Genomic DNA, 14,933 nt, shown 5'->3' on the forward strand with positions numbered 1-14,933 from the left:
ATGGCAGCAGTATGATTCAGATCACATGGTTGAAAATAATCTCAGCTAATCATGTTAAGGTATTCATTTTGAGATATAACAATTTATTTAAAATGCTTACTTGGTTGTAATGTTGAATCCGTAAACCACAGGAACTTCATTCCCACATTTACCAGAATGTTACCTGGGCTGGAGAGTTTTAGCTACAAAGAGAAATTGGATAGACTGGAGTAGTTTTCCTTGGAGCAGAGGAGACTGAGGGGGGACATGATTGAGATGTATAAAATTATGAGGGGCATAGATAGAGTAAACAGGAAGAAACTTTTCCCCTTGGTGGAGGATAATGACCATGGAGCATAGATTTAAGGAGGGAGCAGGGGGTTTCGAGGGGATGTGAGGAAAAACATTTTCACCCAGAGGGTGGTGGGGGACTGAAACTTATTGTCTGAAGGAGTGATTAAGGCAGGGACCCTCATAACATATAAGTATTTAGATATGCATTTGCGATGCCAAGGCTGTGGACCAAGTGCTGGAAAATGGGGTTAGAATACTTAGGTGGCTGTTTTTGACTGGTGCAGACATGATGGGCCAAAGGGCCTTTTTTGTGTTGTAGACCTCTACACCTCTGAGACTTTATTTAAGGGGAGGTGCTAGTGTAGTAATCCAGACACCCAGCGTAATGCTCTGGGGACGGGGTCGAATCCCACCATGGCAGATGGTGAAATTTGAATTCAATTAATAAATCTGGAATTCAAATTCTAATGATGACCATGAAACCATTGTAAATTGTCGTAAAAATCCATCTGATTCAGTTATGTCCTTTCGTGAAGGAAATCTGTTGTCCTTACTTGGTCTAGCTTACATGTGACTCCAGAGTCACAGCAATGTGGTTGACTCTTAAATGCTCTCAGGGATGGACAATAAATGCTGGCCCAGCCATGGACGTCCACATCTCATGAACAAATAAAAACAAAATTGTCTGGTTGAGCCTTGCAGCCAACTCTGTGTTTCTGTGACATCTTACAGTGAGTCTAATCAATGGGCATTTTTAAAATAGTCTGCTTGTTGTTTTTCTGTTCGCTGGTCAGGCACTGACATTGTCTCTGAGATAACAAAGCTGACTGATAACCTGTGTATCTCTTGTATGTACAATAATACTGTTTAATTTTCAGAATCCAAATGTGTCAGTAAGAAGGAAATTTGTCGAGATTCACCAATGTATATTTTTTAAGAAACTAGTGAGATCATTCATGATCAATTTTGAACTGTGCAAAACTATCACGCTAATTATGAGTAAAATAATGCTGGCTGCATTTAGAAATAAAAATTACACAATTTATGTGATGTCTTTGTGAATTAGTAGCCACACCATATAAACCATATAGCAACTAAATGTGAACATCTTTTAGCCGTTTTGCTTTAAAAAATCTTCTGCCTTGCGATAATTTAGTGAAGTATGTTTCCAGGTTCCACGGATGATTAAAGTTATCCAGGAGGATTCTCCGTACTTCAGAATCATCTGTCCTAATGATGTGGGTCGGAAAGTGGCACCCGGCATGACTACCACATTCAAGCTCGTTTTCGTACCCGAGGAAAACAAGGTGTGAATTAGGATTGATATTTATTGAAAAAGTAAATCAACTGTGCCAATTGAATGAGAATTAAGGCTGGAATTGCACTGGTAATTTGGCTGGTTAGCGCTCATTGTTTGAGACACTGTGTGGCGTGACTTGTGCAGCGCTCTTAACCGCTAAATGGGTTGCACATGTGCACCTGATGCAGTTCAGCAGCATGGACAGCAAGCAGATCATGATATGAGTCTGTGTGCAATGCTGATTTGATACCAGCAGCCCCATATTAGAGAAGCAAAGAGAGATTATGAGAAAAGACTGGCAGCCAATATAAAGGCAAAACCTAGTCTTCTTTGGGCATATAAATAGTAAAAAGGAGGTAAAAGGAGGAGTATGGCTGATTAGGGACCTAAAAGGGAAATTACATTTGGAGGTAGGGGTATGGCTGAGGTATTAAATGAATACTTTGCATCTATCTGTCTTGACCGAAGAAGTAGATACAACAGGCCATGGTGACAGAGAAGGATGCTCTGTCAGTAGAAAGGTTAAACAACAACAAGAAAGAAATGCTGGACAGGCTGTCGGTACTTAAAGTTGACAAGTTGCCGATACTGAATGAGATGCATCCAAGGATTTTGAAGGAAATGAGAGTGGAAATTGCATGGATGTCTACAGGCGATATCATGTTTAACTAATTTGCTGGAGTTTTTTAAGGAGGTAACAGAAAGGTTTATCGGAATGGTTCCAGGAATGAGAAACTTCAGTTATGAGGATAGATTGGAGAGGCTGGGACTGTACTCCTCGGAGAGAAGAAGGCTAAGTGGAGACTTGATAGAGATATTGAAAATCATGAGGGGGCTGGACAGAGTCCTGTTCCTGCTTGTAAAAGGATCAAAAACGAGAGGGCACAGATTAGTGATTTGCAAAAGATGCAAATGTGGTGTGAGAAAAAAACTTTTTCAGTGTTTTAAGTCTGGAATACACTGCCTGGAAGTAGATACAGGTTCAATTGAGGCATTCAAGAGGTAGTGGATAATTATAGAAACATTGTGCAGGGTTACGGTGAAGAGGCAGGGGAATGGCACTAGGTCATGATGCTTGTTTCGAGATGTACAGACACAATGGGCCAAATGGCCTCCTTCTGCGCCATGGCATTTCTGTGATTCTGAAAGCTACAATGTAGCAAACCTTTGTTCTAGCCAAAATCTACATGATTAAATGAGTGATGCCAATAATGTGAACCACATCTCTCTATTTGCCAACAGTTACAGACTGCTTACTTTTCCTCTTTCACAGACTATCATATTGTCCTCCTTCCAGCAATATCAAAATTAAAACAACAAATTGCATATTCCAATCCTTCTTTATAAATTCATTTATTGCTTAATGCATACCAAAATAAATTAATCGCCTTTGAATGTTTCTTTCATGCCCATCTTAGTGGCCCTTTGAGATTTTCCCCCAGTGGCTGCAACATGGATGATGGAAAGTTGCTGACCTGCTGTTGAAGGGACTGCAGATTGCTTGGAGGCAGACCTTCAGCACCTCTGAGCCTAGAGTGTCTGTTTTAAACTGCACCATCGCAGTCTGGCAGCACAGACATGGCTGGCTGTGTAACAGTTGTTGCTAACTTTTGGTTGGTTCTTAATTCGTAATTTACTCTGTTTGTTTAACCTTTGCTCCAGAGTCGCCAGATATCTTTATGATACCGCCACGAGGTTCAAGTTCAAGTAATGATCAATAACTCAACACACCAATGAGTAAGATTCAAATCAAAACACATTTATTATACACAGTAAATCACTACTCATGCATAAATTCTAATTTTTAGACTATTCCATCACTAAAAGGCCTATACTTAGCTTTGGACTGGCCCACCAGCTCAGGGGAACAAATGGCCTTTCGTTCAGGTCCTGGGTCTGCAGGATTCAAAAGCTGGTATGGACTGGAAGCTAGGAGCGCCTATCTCGTAACGAGCGTTGACTTGAGACTTACCTAGTTGGCGGCCGCTGAGACAGGTCACTCTCACGGGTTGATTCAAGTTGCTGAGTGACCCTGCCAAAGAAGGACGATTTGAACTTGGGGGCCTTACTTTATAGTCCCCAGGGGCTTCCCGCCCTTCGGGGCAGACCCCGTACCTGGTTCCAAATGATTGGACTGCGTCCCGATCATTTGGATCGATTTCTCCAATACTGGAATTGTTCCCTGATCACTGGGCGGTCCCTAAATGTCCGTTGGCCTTCCTTTGTCTAGGCTCCTGCTGGCGCTGAGGAGTCTGGCTTGGCTTTATTCACCTTAAGTGTTGCAATTGTGCCTTGGAATTGCTCATTACTATGCAGATGGCTGCTGATTTCAGTGCTGTCTGGCTTTTTACAGGTTTCAATACACATGATTTCTGTATTAGCTAGTCTTTGCCTGTGTTGGCTGAATTTCCCTTTAGCCTTTGCGGTTCTCCATTTTAAGTCGGGAAGTGGCCAACCCAGGTGGCTACACAGTCAACAGCTAAGGCACTAGTGAAGTGGCAGGAATAGGTGTAGGAATTCAGCATCTGTGGAGAGAGGAACAGAGTTAATATTTTGAGTCTGGTAAGACTCTTCTTTGGAACTTACGATTCCGAAGAAAGACATTACTCTGGCCTAAATTTCCGTCCCTAAATTGGATTTGCCGAATTGGAAGATTTCTCCTGGTGAACCTGACCATCAAAAATGTTTGCCTGCTTGTTGGATATTTTGTTGGATGTGAGGGCCGGAATAAAACAGGTGTCCAGGCAAGCGAGCCCAGAATGAATGCACAGGCTTCCAGTGTGGAGGCGGGCTGAGCACAAGGGTTGTCTCTGTGCCCTGGCACTTTATTTAAATAAGTAAAAGATAATAATAAAAGCAAAAACATTCTTCCAGCCTTCACCCCCACCCCCACATACTTCCTATGCCCCATCATTCCAACCTATACCCCCCAACCAACCTCAAAGCCCCTCATGCCAACTTAGTCTCTCAGCCAATCCCTATGGTGCCAATCCCATTTCAATTTAGTGCCCCTCTGTCAAAACTCCATGGCTCCATACACCCTATGCCATCTTAGTGCCAAACAATGCTCAGCCCACACACCATCTTTTGTCCTTACCACATTCATGGCAGCTCAGCTAGTATCCTTGGACAGTTCCTCGGTAGCGTTGATACTTCCTTTGACATCTTTGACAGCGTTGACACTTCCTGGATTACTCTGACAGGCTTGATAGCTGGATAGCTCTTTGACAGCTTGACAGTTTCAACAATTTTGTGCATAAAAAGTGCATAATTATGTTCACTTAGCTCTCTCAAGGGCTTATCTCTTCCATTATTACCTCATTCAGCTATGGCAATTGCATGCATTACAGTCATTGAATATTAAGATGTGCTCGCCCATCATCTATGGTACCAAAGATTTCCAGGGACCAAATCCAAAAGGATATATTACCTCTCCAAAAGGATACGTACGCTGAATATCCGAATGCATGCATGAATTGCACATGCACGAATTGCACTGCACGAATGAAGTGCTGACTCCAGTCCTGCACCAATGAAGGATTATCTCCTATTCCTCCTTCCAGCCCTCCCTGCTGACCTTGTTTCTCTACATCTGCTCTCTCCATCCTCATTTTGCTACTCTGACTTGTTCACCAGCCCTTCTTCTCCCTCTGTCATCCTCCCCCTTTTCTCCTCTCTGCCTCCCGACATACATCTACTTCTTCCTTGGGTCCAGTTGTCGCTTCTGTGTTCTAGCTTTGTCTTGATTTACTGCGTGCTGTACCATAGATGATGGGCTGGCACATTTTAATTATCAAAATTAAACTATTTGTCATGAATCAGAATTATCTCTTTATTCAGGCACCACCAGATGGTAATATTCAATGATTATAATGCATGCAGTTGCCATAGCTGAATGAGGTAATAATGGCATTTACATCACAAAACTACTGACATAGATGTAAATAATGGAATATTTTTAATGCAAAATAAATTTGAATACCCTGATCAATGTTAGGTCAAATGTTAGTGTAAATAAATGGAATTTAGTCTATATTTGAATGTTGTCTGTTTAGCATTGTCTTTTGGTGCTGTCTTAAAGATTAATTGCATTAAATTATAGTGCCAAGAAGTGATTTAAAAAAATAAACCTTTCAATTAATCTGGATCATTGAATTTTGCCCTTCGGTAGGAGACTCGCCAATAATATCAGATCATTTAAAAATATTTAGACTTAGATTTCCTGATTTAGAGCTTCTCCAGTAGGATGGTTAATTCTGCCCACCATGGAGATGCTCTCCTGAACCAGGCAAAATAATGTGTTTCAGGATCACCTACAGATGGGAGGCAGCTTCCTTAGCCTCCTCTGGGGCATGGTGGGCAGACTTGCTGGCAATGGACCCAAGATAGCTGCTGAGCCAATTGAATGATTGGTCAAAATTATTTAAATACATTTGGGAGGCTACTCCTGAGGCCCATATCCACTATTACTCTTAAGAATATTGATTATTTCAATTGCAGTGCCCCCTAATTGGACCTAGACTGGAGAATTCACCGTACCGTTTTTCCTACCACCTTCTCATGTTGGATTCCATATTTCTCTCAATAATATGGAATTTGAATGCCCTTATTTGCATATTGCAAATTCAAGCCATTTGCTGGGAATATATCATCTGTTAACTCAGGGGCTCCCAAACGGGGGTCCGTGAAGGGTTGCCAGGGAGTCCATGAAGCTCTCAGCCACCACGTGACTGGTAAACGGCAGTTCAAATGCGCAAAGTTTAGAAATAATTAGAGAAATCAAATAGGTCAATCGGAATAAGAAGACCTTTTGGAGCACTGCATGCTGGTAGGCTGACTAGTCAGCCAATCAGCATCCAGTGCTCTGAGAGGCTCTGCTTGACCCAATTGATTTATTAGATCTCGCTGTTGCTGGGCAAAAACGCCCGTGCCAACAGGGAGGTTGAGGTGAGGCAGGAGCTGGCAGGAAGTGAATTGGCCAGAAGCAGGGTGGTGGCAGTGAGAAGTGGCTATGCATGGCTACAGGTGGCAGTGCGGCCTCGGGATGGGGTTGGGGTCTCAAGAAAGGAGCTGTAGGGTTCGGCCCTTGGGAAAGGAGCTTGTTATAATCTGCCTGAATACTATTGGCTGGGAACTATTGGTTGTCCCATGATGTATTTTGGGGCCAATCAACTAAATAGAAGAACAGAAATTAAATGAGGGACAAATTAAAAGGGGCCGCTCCTAAAATACAAATGGAGTACAGCCCAAAAAGAACAACGAGGAACAGAAACTTAAAAACATTAAATCAAAATGTGAAAACTGGGGCAGCACGATGGCGCAGTGGGTTAGCCCTGCTGCTTCGCGGCGCCGAGGTCCCAGGTTCGATCCCGGCTCTGGGTCACTGTCCGTGTGGAGTTTGCACATTCTCCCGTGTTTGCGTGGGTTTCGCCCCCACAACCTAAAAAGATGCGCAGGCTAGGTGGATTGGCCACGCTAAATTGCCCCTTAATTGGAAAAATGAATTGGGTACTCTAAATTTACAACAACAAAAAAATGTGAAAACTGGGGTCGATGAAGCAATCCAACCTCTGTGGTGCCCATCGAGCGTAGAAGGCCTCGAGTGTGTCCGTGGACACACATGCTCCTTCTCCAGGGACATCTGGCTGCGAATGAAACTGCGGAAGAGGGGCAGACAGTCCAGTCGGATGACCCCCTCAGCCGCCCCTGCCTGGGCCTGTTTACGGCAAGCTTCACCAGGCCTAGGAGCAGGTTCACGAGGAGGTCCTCCGCCTTCCCACTCCCCTCCTCACCGGATGCCCGTAGATCAGGAGTGTGAGGCTGAAGTGCCGTTCATCTCGGAAGCACCATTCGCCTTCTCGTTACACGCCATTCGATCCAGTGCCTCGTGCGAATGATGGCCAGCCTGCTGGAAAATCAGTCCGACGCCCTCCTTCGCCAGGTTCTTCAGCGGATTCTTCGGACTTTGGGGCAGAGAGATGTTATAGCCTACCTGAATACTATTAGCTGGGGACTATTGGTAATCCCATGATATATGAGCTCCTCCAATGAGGGGGGTGGGGAAATCATCAGCATTTATACCTGGAGAAAAAGATCTGGGCAGTATGGTACCAGCTAGAGTTCCGGAAGCAATGGTGAACGACTGCTGCTGTGAAGATATTATTGCAAATAAAGTTATTTTCTTTTTCACTCTACAAATTCATACTGGATTCTTCGTGGTCCTCACAAAAGAGCTGGTGGGGGGGGTTAGGGTCTCTGGAAAGGAGAAGTGAGTGTGTGTGTGAGGATATATGTGTGTTAGGATGAATCTGTATGTATTAGGATATGTGTGTGTGTGTTAGGATGGGTGTGTGGGGGGTTGATGGGTGGTGCAGTAGTTAGCACTTCTGCCTCATGGCGCTGAGGACCCAGGTTCGATCCTGGCCCTGGGTCACTGTCTGTGTGGACTTTGCACATTCATGGTGGATTGGCCATGCTAAATTGCCCCTTAATTGGAAAAGAAAGAATTGGGTACTATAAATTTAAAAAATGTGTCTTTGCATGTTAGGATGAGTATGTCTGTGTTTGTGAGGATGGGTGTGTCAGTTTGTGTGGGGATGGGTGTGTCTGTGCGTGTGACGATGGGCGTGTCTGTGTATGTTAGGATGGGTATATCTGCGTGTGTGAGGATGGATGTGTCTCTGTGTGAGGATGAGTGTGAGAGAGAGTTGTGTGTGAGAGAAAGAGGGGTGATTGTGTGTGTAAGAGAGGGGAGTGAGTGTGCAGATGATAGAGGAGTGAATGAGAGGTGTGTGTGAATGTGAGAAAGACACGTGTATGTGTGTGTGTAGGAGAGAGGTGCATGTGTCCAATATGAAAATTAGCTTTCCAGCATCGTTCCTTCCATTAAAAGGCAAGACTTACTTCCGGAAGCGGCCATGACCTGCTAGGTCACGCGAACGGCAGCTCCCGCCGGGACTGGTGTTTCGGGCCGCTAAAAGGAGCGGCGGAGGCAATTGACAGGAGGGACCGGCGTGGGAATGGACGTGGGGCGCTCCATAAGAGATGGCAGGAGAGGCTGCGTGACCTTGAGTGCAGGTCTCGAAGCCACAATCTGCGGATCCTGGGCCTTCCCGAAGGAGCGGAGGGGGCGGACGTGGCCACAATGCTGGGGACGCTGATGGGCGCGGGGGCCTTCCCGCGGCCCGTGGAGCTGGATGGGGCACACAGGGTTCTCGCCAGAAAGCCGAGGGTAAATGAGCCACCGCGGGCGATGGTGATCCGGTTTCAGCGCTTGGCAGACCGGGAGCGAGCCCTGTGGTGGGCGAAGAAAGAGCGGAGCAATAAGTGGGAGAATGGCGAGATCCGAATTTACCAAGACCTGGGAGCTGAGCTGGCGAGGAGGCGTGCAGGTTTTAACCGGGCGAAGGCGGTCCTCCACGGTAAAGGGGTGAAGTTTGGGCTCCTGCACCCGGCGAGACTGTGGGTAACATACCAGGACAGGCACCACTATTTTGATACCCCAGACGAGGCGTGGTCGTTCATTAGGCAGGAGAAGCTGGACCTGAACTAAGGGACTGTTGTATGGGGGTGAAATGTGCGGGCGGGGAGGGACCGTGGGGAGGACGGCGGGTAAAGCATAAGTTTATGGGCATGTCTGCCCTAGTTTGGTTGGGGGTTCTGTAGTTTGTTTTGCTTGTCTTCCAGGTGTTTTGTTTTCCAGGTGTTTGGTGCTAGGGGGTGGGAAACGCCCGGGACGGGCTGTCCGGTGCACGGGGAGGTCCCAGATGGCGCTTGCCCCTCTACCCTGTGGGGGAGAGTGGGTAGGGTGGCCCGAAGGAGGCAACAAGTTAAGGGTTGGTATATAGAGGCGGGTGTGGCCGGGTCAGCATGGGTGAGCTGACCCACGGAAGCACAATTGGGGGGAAACCAGAGCTAAGAGGATGCTTGGCAGGTGGGAGGGGGGGGAAGGGGTGCTGCTTTGCTGACTGAAGGGGAGCCAGGTGAGGGGTATGGATGGAGAGCCATTTTGCAGGTTTTTTAGTTTCAGTTTAAAAGCAGTGTATGTGTGTGTTTCCAGAGAGCTGCAACTTTTGCAGTTGGGTTTTTGCAGTTTTAAGAAGTGCCTGGCTGGTTTTGCTGAGAGCAGCTTTGAGAGCAGCTTCAAAGTGCCTGGCTGTTTTGCTGTGAGCTGATTAAAAGGAGAAAGCCAGTTGGAAAAAGCAGAGTGTCTGTGTGTGTCCAGAGGGTTTGCAGGGAAAAAACAAGGTGCTGGAACTGAAATCAACCAAGCTAATATATCTCTGCCATTCTACAGAAAAAAAATATATCCTTTAACCTGGTGTGTTACTGTTTTAAAGGTGTTAAGTCTCTTGGAAGTTTGAAGGAACATTTTAAGGAATTATTTACTGTTGCAATATTTTCTGAGTTATCTTTGAAGTAAGGGGTGTTAAGAGACTCAGTGTTTATTTAAGATGTTAAGTTGAGTTCATGGAATAAACAGTGTTTTGTGTTTAAAAACCCACGTGTCCATAATTGTAATATCACACCTAGGGAAAAGCCGTGTGCTAGGAAAAGCAACAATCCATTAAAGGGAGAGGTAGGTTGAACTCCATGATACATTTTGGGGTTCTGAAAACGCCTCACCCATAACAATTAACAATTTCTCTTTATGTCTTCAACTTTTAGTTATATATACTTTTTCAATTTGCCACCTTAGTGGAATTAGCTACTCTTGTGGAGAAGCCTTAAATAAACCAATTCCATAACTGTTGTTTTATCCCTTCAGGACTATATCCATGAATTGATCTGTGTCACAGAGAGGGAGAAGTTTTTGGTGCCTGTAAAAGCTATCGGTGCACGTGCTATCCTGGACTTCCCAGATTGTATAAATTTCTCCGTATGTCCTGTCAAACACAACACTCAGAAAACACTCCTGGTTCGGAACATTGGCAAAAGAGAAACAACGTTCGCCCTCCAAACCAAAAAGTAAGAACAGTAGCACTGTCTTTGTGGTGGATTGATGGTTGGGGGAAGAAATGCAGTGGCCCCTGGTCATTCGCAGGTGTCTGTTCCTAGTTTCCTAATAGTCACACTATCCAAGAGCAATAATATTTAATTCTGTAATGGTGGGCTGAGTGGTTAGGGAGATCAACAGCACTCAAATTAACCTGGACTAATTAATTGGTTTGGCTGAGGGTTTCAACTTGGAGAAGTGGACGTGGATACACACTGATAACACAAATGTACAAACATTGGTGACAATGGAGGAAAAATGGATTTGGGTGTAATGAAAACCCCCAAAAATGCTAGAAATACTCAGCAGGTCAGGAAGTACTTGTGGGAGAGAGAAACAGAGATTCTGGGTGAGATTTCCTTCCGAATTGAAGCTATTAAGTGACCAATTATTGACCACGTGGGGGCTGTTTTTTGACAGCTTTAATTTTCCGGCTAGCAGGAGACGTTCAGGGCTAGGGGGAACCCAAAATATTAACCCTGTCCAGGCCTGTGGGGGAAGCAGGGTGGGGGTGAGGGTGGGGGGGTATCTCCATCAGGAGCCTCCTTTTAACATTGCGTGCCGTGCTGCCGCCGCATAAGGTTCCTCTGAGCGGGGCCCTCCCCCTCCCCCACTGGCCTCTGCACCAATTACCACCCCCCCAGGCCTCACTTCTCCTTCCTGCCCTGAGACCCCCAAACTTAATTGATCCTGGACTCCTGGGACTTCGGCTCTGGGGATTGTGATGCTGCAATCTGATTGGTTGGCAGCTCTCTGAGGCAGGACTTCCTTCCAATTCAGGAGCGGAGATCCCAGCTCCAGCCACTTATCTCTCCAATGGCTGCGGGGCAGCCAGAATGGGCGGAGATGTGTTTGTCCGCCGACTCCTCAGATAGCAGGAAGGGAATCCCCACCATCTGAAACATCCTGACTAAGAACACAATTGACAAGCTGAAGACAGACTCGAGATTAGAGTTTTCAAGCTGCACAGAGTTGGATCAGATTCACAGCAAAAGGAGCCAATGTTCTTTAATTACTGCACTGTCCCAGGTTCCCATTACATGGTTAAATTACTGGTTGAAAATGTACAGAAGGCTTGAAGTTCTGAGCATAAGTGACTGAGTGATTTCTACCAGTACTGTCTGATACTATCACTGTGCAAAACACCTGTTTCGATGCTGCCATGTTTTCTTGGCAGAAAAGCAAAGAAAGTTATGAAGTTAAGCTCTATTACAACATTGACCTTCATTCTGTCTTGTGTTCCATCTCTGAGCTTTCATCACTGTCGGCAATTACTTGCACCGAGTAAACCGCAGCCCTAAAAATGTGTTTCTGTGTTATGCCTTGCTGAAGGGTCAGTGCAAGCCAACTGAACTCTCAAAGTCTCAAGAAACATTCACACAAGGCAATTCAGATAAATTATCCAATAATGTGACACGCTGGACAAACCGGATTGTACATAACAAATTATTAAATGCTTAACTTATTCCAACAGGTTTCTTTTTGGGAGTTAGGGCATCCCAGGAATCTCTTTGAAGCCCACAGTCCATAAAGTGATAGAAACAAAGTCTGCGCAGTGTGATTTAACCAAATTAACTTCAGTTAATCTTTAAGTAAAACAGTCCTCAACAGTGAAGTGCTGATCTCAGGACACATGGGAAGAATTGTGAATGTTGTGAAGTAAAGCTTGCAAATTGGCATTCTAAGGCACGCTGTTTCATGTCCTTTACATTAATTTCTTCAGTACCACCTGCTCCACCACTATGATAGGTACATTTGTGAAGGTTGGTCAGAATCCTAATTTCATTTCAGTTTGAAACCGAGCTGTAAGTGAGCCATCATATACAGTGTTTGATATAATTGGGATCACAGTATGCTTACTTACAGTGAAGGGTCATGGTTATGATTTTAGGAGCACACTAACATTGAACTAGCTGTTGTGCAGTATAGGTATTCTGCTTACCATTGTGGATTGAAGCCATCTGGGATGGCCACTTCCTGATTACAAAATGAACACTTTGCAAAGATTGCAGGGAAAATGGACAACACTGAGAAAACAAGCAGGTTCAGGGTTTGTCTGTTGATTAGAGCCGCAGCTCCCAGACAAGACTAAAACTGCAAACCCATTAGCATACTAATGGGCCATCTCCGGGAACAAAAGAGTAACATTTAAGAAACGATACTAAGGCAGACACCCCGGCGCCAGAGGAGACCAGAACAAAGCAGGCCAACGGCCACCTAGGACACGCCCAGCCATCAGGGCATCAACCCCTTTATTGGAGGAAATCGATAGGGACGATTGAGAAACGGCCCAATTAATTGGGGCCAAGTTCAAGGCCCACCCAAAAGCCGTGAAGCCCCTTTTAGGTATAAGAAGGATCCCCCAAGAGAGAATCGCTCTCTTGGCTCCGGCTCTCACCGAGGAGAGACCTGCCCAAAAGCTGCACCAGAACAAGTAAGTCCAAGGTCAACGCACGCTACCAGACAGACACACTTAGCTGTTATCCCGTACCAGTTCTACCCCAGCAGCCTCAGAACCGAACAACGGCCATTGCTCCTCTGACTGAGTGGGCGCCCAAAGCTAAGTATAGGCTTTAGCAGTAGTGATAGTTTAGTCTGTAGTATTTGTGCATGATTATATTTAACTGTGTGTGTAAATAAATAAGCATTTGACTTTGAACTAACTAACTGGTGTATCGAGTCTTTGATCAGTATTCGGTTTGAACCTTGTGGTGGAATCGAAAGATACCTGGTGACTCTAGAGCAAAACGTAATTAGAATTAAGGAAGGCGACCATATTGACTGCCATCTTCAGAGCCAAATAAAGAGAAGCACAATTTGCAACAGGATGAAAGGATTACAGCTGATGACCTTACAGCGGTGAAGAAGTGAAAGAATATCTCGCACAGATCAATAAATTTGTGATAGAAGTACATAGAACATACAGTGCAGAAGGAGGCCATTGGGCCCATCGAGTCTGCACTGGCCCACTTAAGCCCTCACTTCCACCCTATCCCCGTAACTCAATAACTCCTCCTAACCTTTTTGGTCACTGAGGGCAATTTATCATGGCCAATCCACCTAACCTGCATATCCTTGCACTGTGGGAGGAAACTGGAGCATCGGAAGAAACCCTTGAAGACACTGGGAGAACGTGCAGACTCCGCACAGACAGTGACCCAGCAGGGAATCGAACCTGGGATCCTGGTGCTGTGAAGTGCTGTGTAGTGAGCTTTAAAATAGCAGAAAAAGTAGTTTTTGTAATATGTGCAAAAAATACCAACTGATGCAGTCGCAGCTCCTCTCCCCCTCTCCCTTAACACTCCACTGCCACTTTGCAGTATTGGGATCAGAATTTCAACCCACATACTATAAAGATGCCATCAGAATTCATTTTTTGAAAAATGTCTAAACAAAAACATAATCAGAAAAGAATTGGAAAGTTCAGACTCTAAATCCACATCCAGACTGTGCGCCAGCCCATTGCCGTTCTCTGCAGTGGCTGGGTGGTGTCATGGAGCTGAATGCTTTTCTGAGTGGCAGCTGGAGGTGTCACGAAGCAGAGGAGTGGTGTGCCCTGATGGAAATTTCAAAATGTTGGTCTGCGAGGCTCTTGAGGGAAATTGCCAATTTTGAGAGAACCAAACTTAATCTCCACCACAGAGCAGTATTTTAAGATTGTAAAGATATAATATAAGTCCTTGAGCTGCGTCCAATCCTCTGCTGCAGTGACAGTAGCATGCAGCAGCTGCTTGATAAATTTCATTTTAATACGCCTAGTCAACCAGCAGCCATGCTCCAATAGCTCTGAAGTTCTGATCAGAATCCACAAATCTCTGTTGCAGCCCAGCTGCATTTAGTGAAGACAGAAATGAGTCAGAAAACAGAAACCCAAAGGATAACCAAAGCTGCAGTAAAAGGTGCTGATCTCATTTTTGGCTTTACATACAAGAAAGACAAATGATTGCTGAAATTTCTCCTACTATTGGTGGAGGTGGGAAGGGAACATAACATAGATTAAAGAAAATTAATATACATCAATCGGAAGGGAAAAGAGCCACTCTTATAAATCATACATATTTGATCTTTGGGATCTGTCTCATAATTACTGTTGAGATTTCCACAGTGTCAACCGAAGCAAGAGTGCCACATTAGTTACAGTGAGACTGTCCCTCTCAGTTTTCAGAAAGTGGTTGTTCTTGGAGCGCCTTGGATGCTGTACTGCACTCACCAAGCATGGGTCTTTGAGTCTCATTGTAGTCAGTAAATTAAGTACAGAGCCAATCTTCTTAATTATTTGGGCCTATCTTTATTGTACGATACCTCAATGATACTGTCATTGTGCATTTGGTAGAAAGCAGTCAGCACTTTCAAGTTCAAAACATG

At 45.0% G+C, this 14,933-nt stretch overlaps 1 protein-coding gene across 1 annotated transcript in view; it reads left to right on the forward strand.

Annotated features, from left to right (window-relative positions):
* Positions 1 to 14,933, forward strand: part of hydin (HYDIN axonemal central pair apparatus protein) — a 1,604,351-nt gene that overhangs the window by 144,318 nt on the left and 1,445,100 nt on the right. The window contains exons 6-7 of the mRNA XM_072518656.1: positions 1,446 to 1,580; positions 10,341 to 10,540. Coding sequence (XP_072374757.1) covers positions 1,446 to 1,580; positions 10,341 to 10,540 — 335 coding nt within the window. The remainder of the gene's footprint in view (positions 1 to 1,445; positions 1,581 to 10,340; positions 10,541 to 14,933) is intronic.

Source organism: Scyliorhinus torazame, chromosome 10, assembly GCF_047496885.1.
Source record: "Scyliorhinus torazame isolate Kashiwa2021f chromosome 10, sScyTor2.1, whole genome shotgun sequence".
In the NCBI taxonomy this organism is placed as follows: Eukaryota; Metazoa; Chordata; class Chondrichthyes; order Carcharhiniformes; family Scyliorhinidae; genus Scyliorhinus; species Scyliorhinus torazame.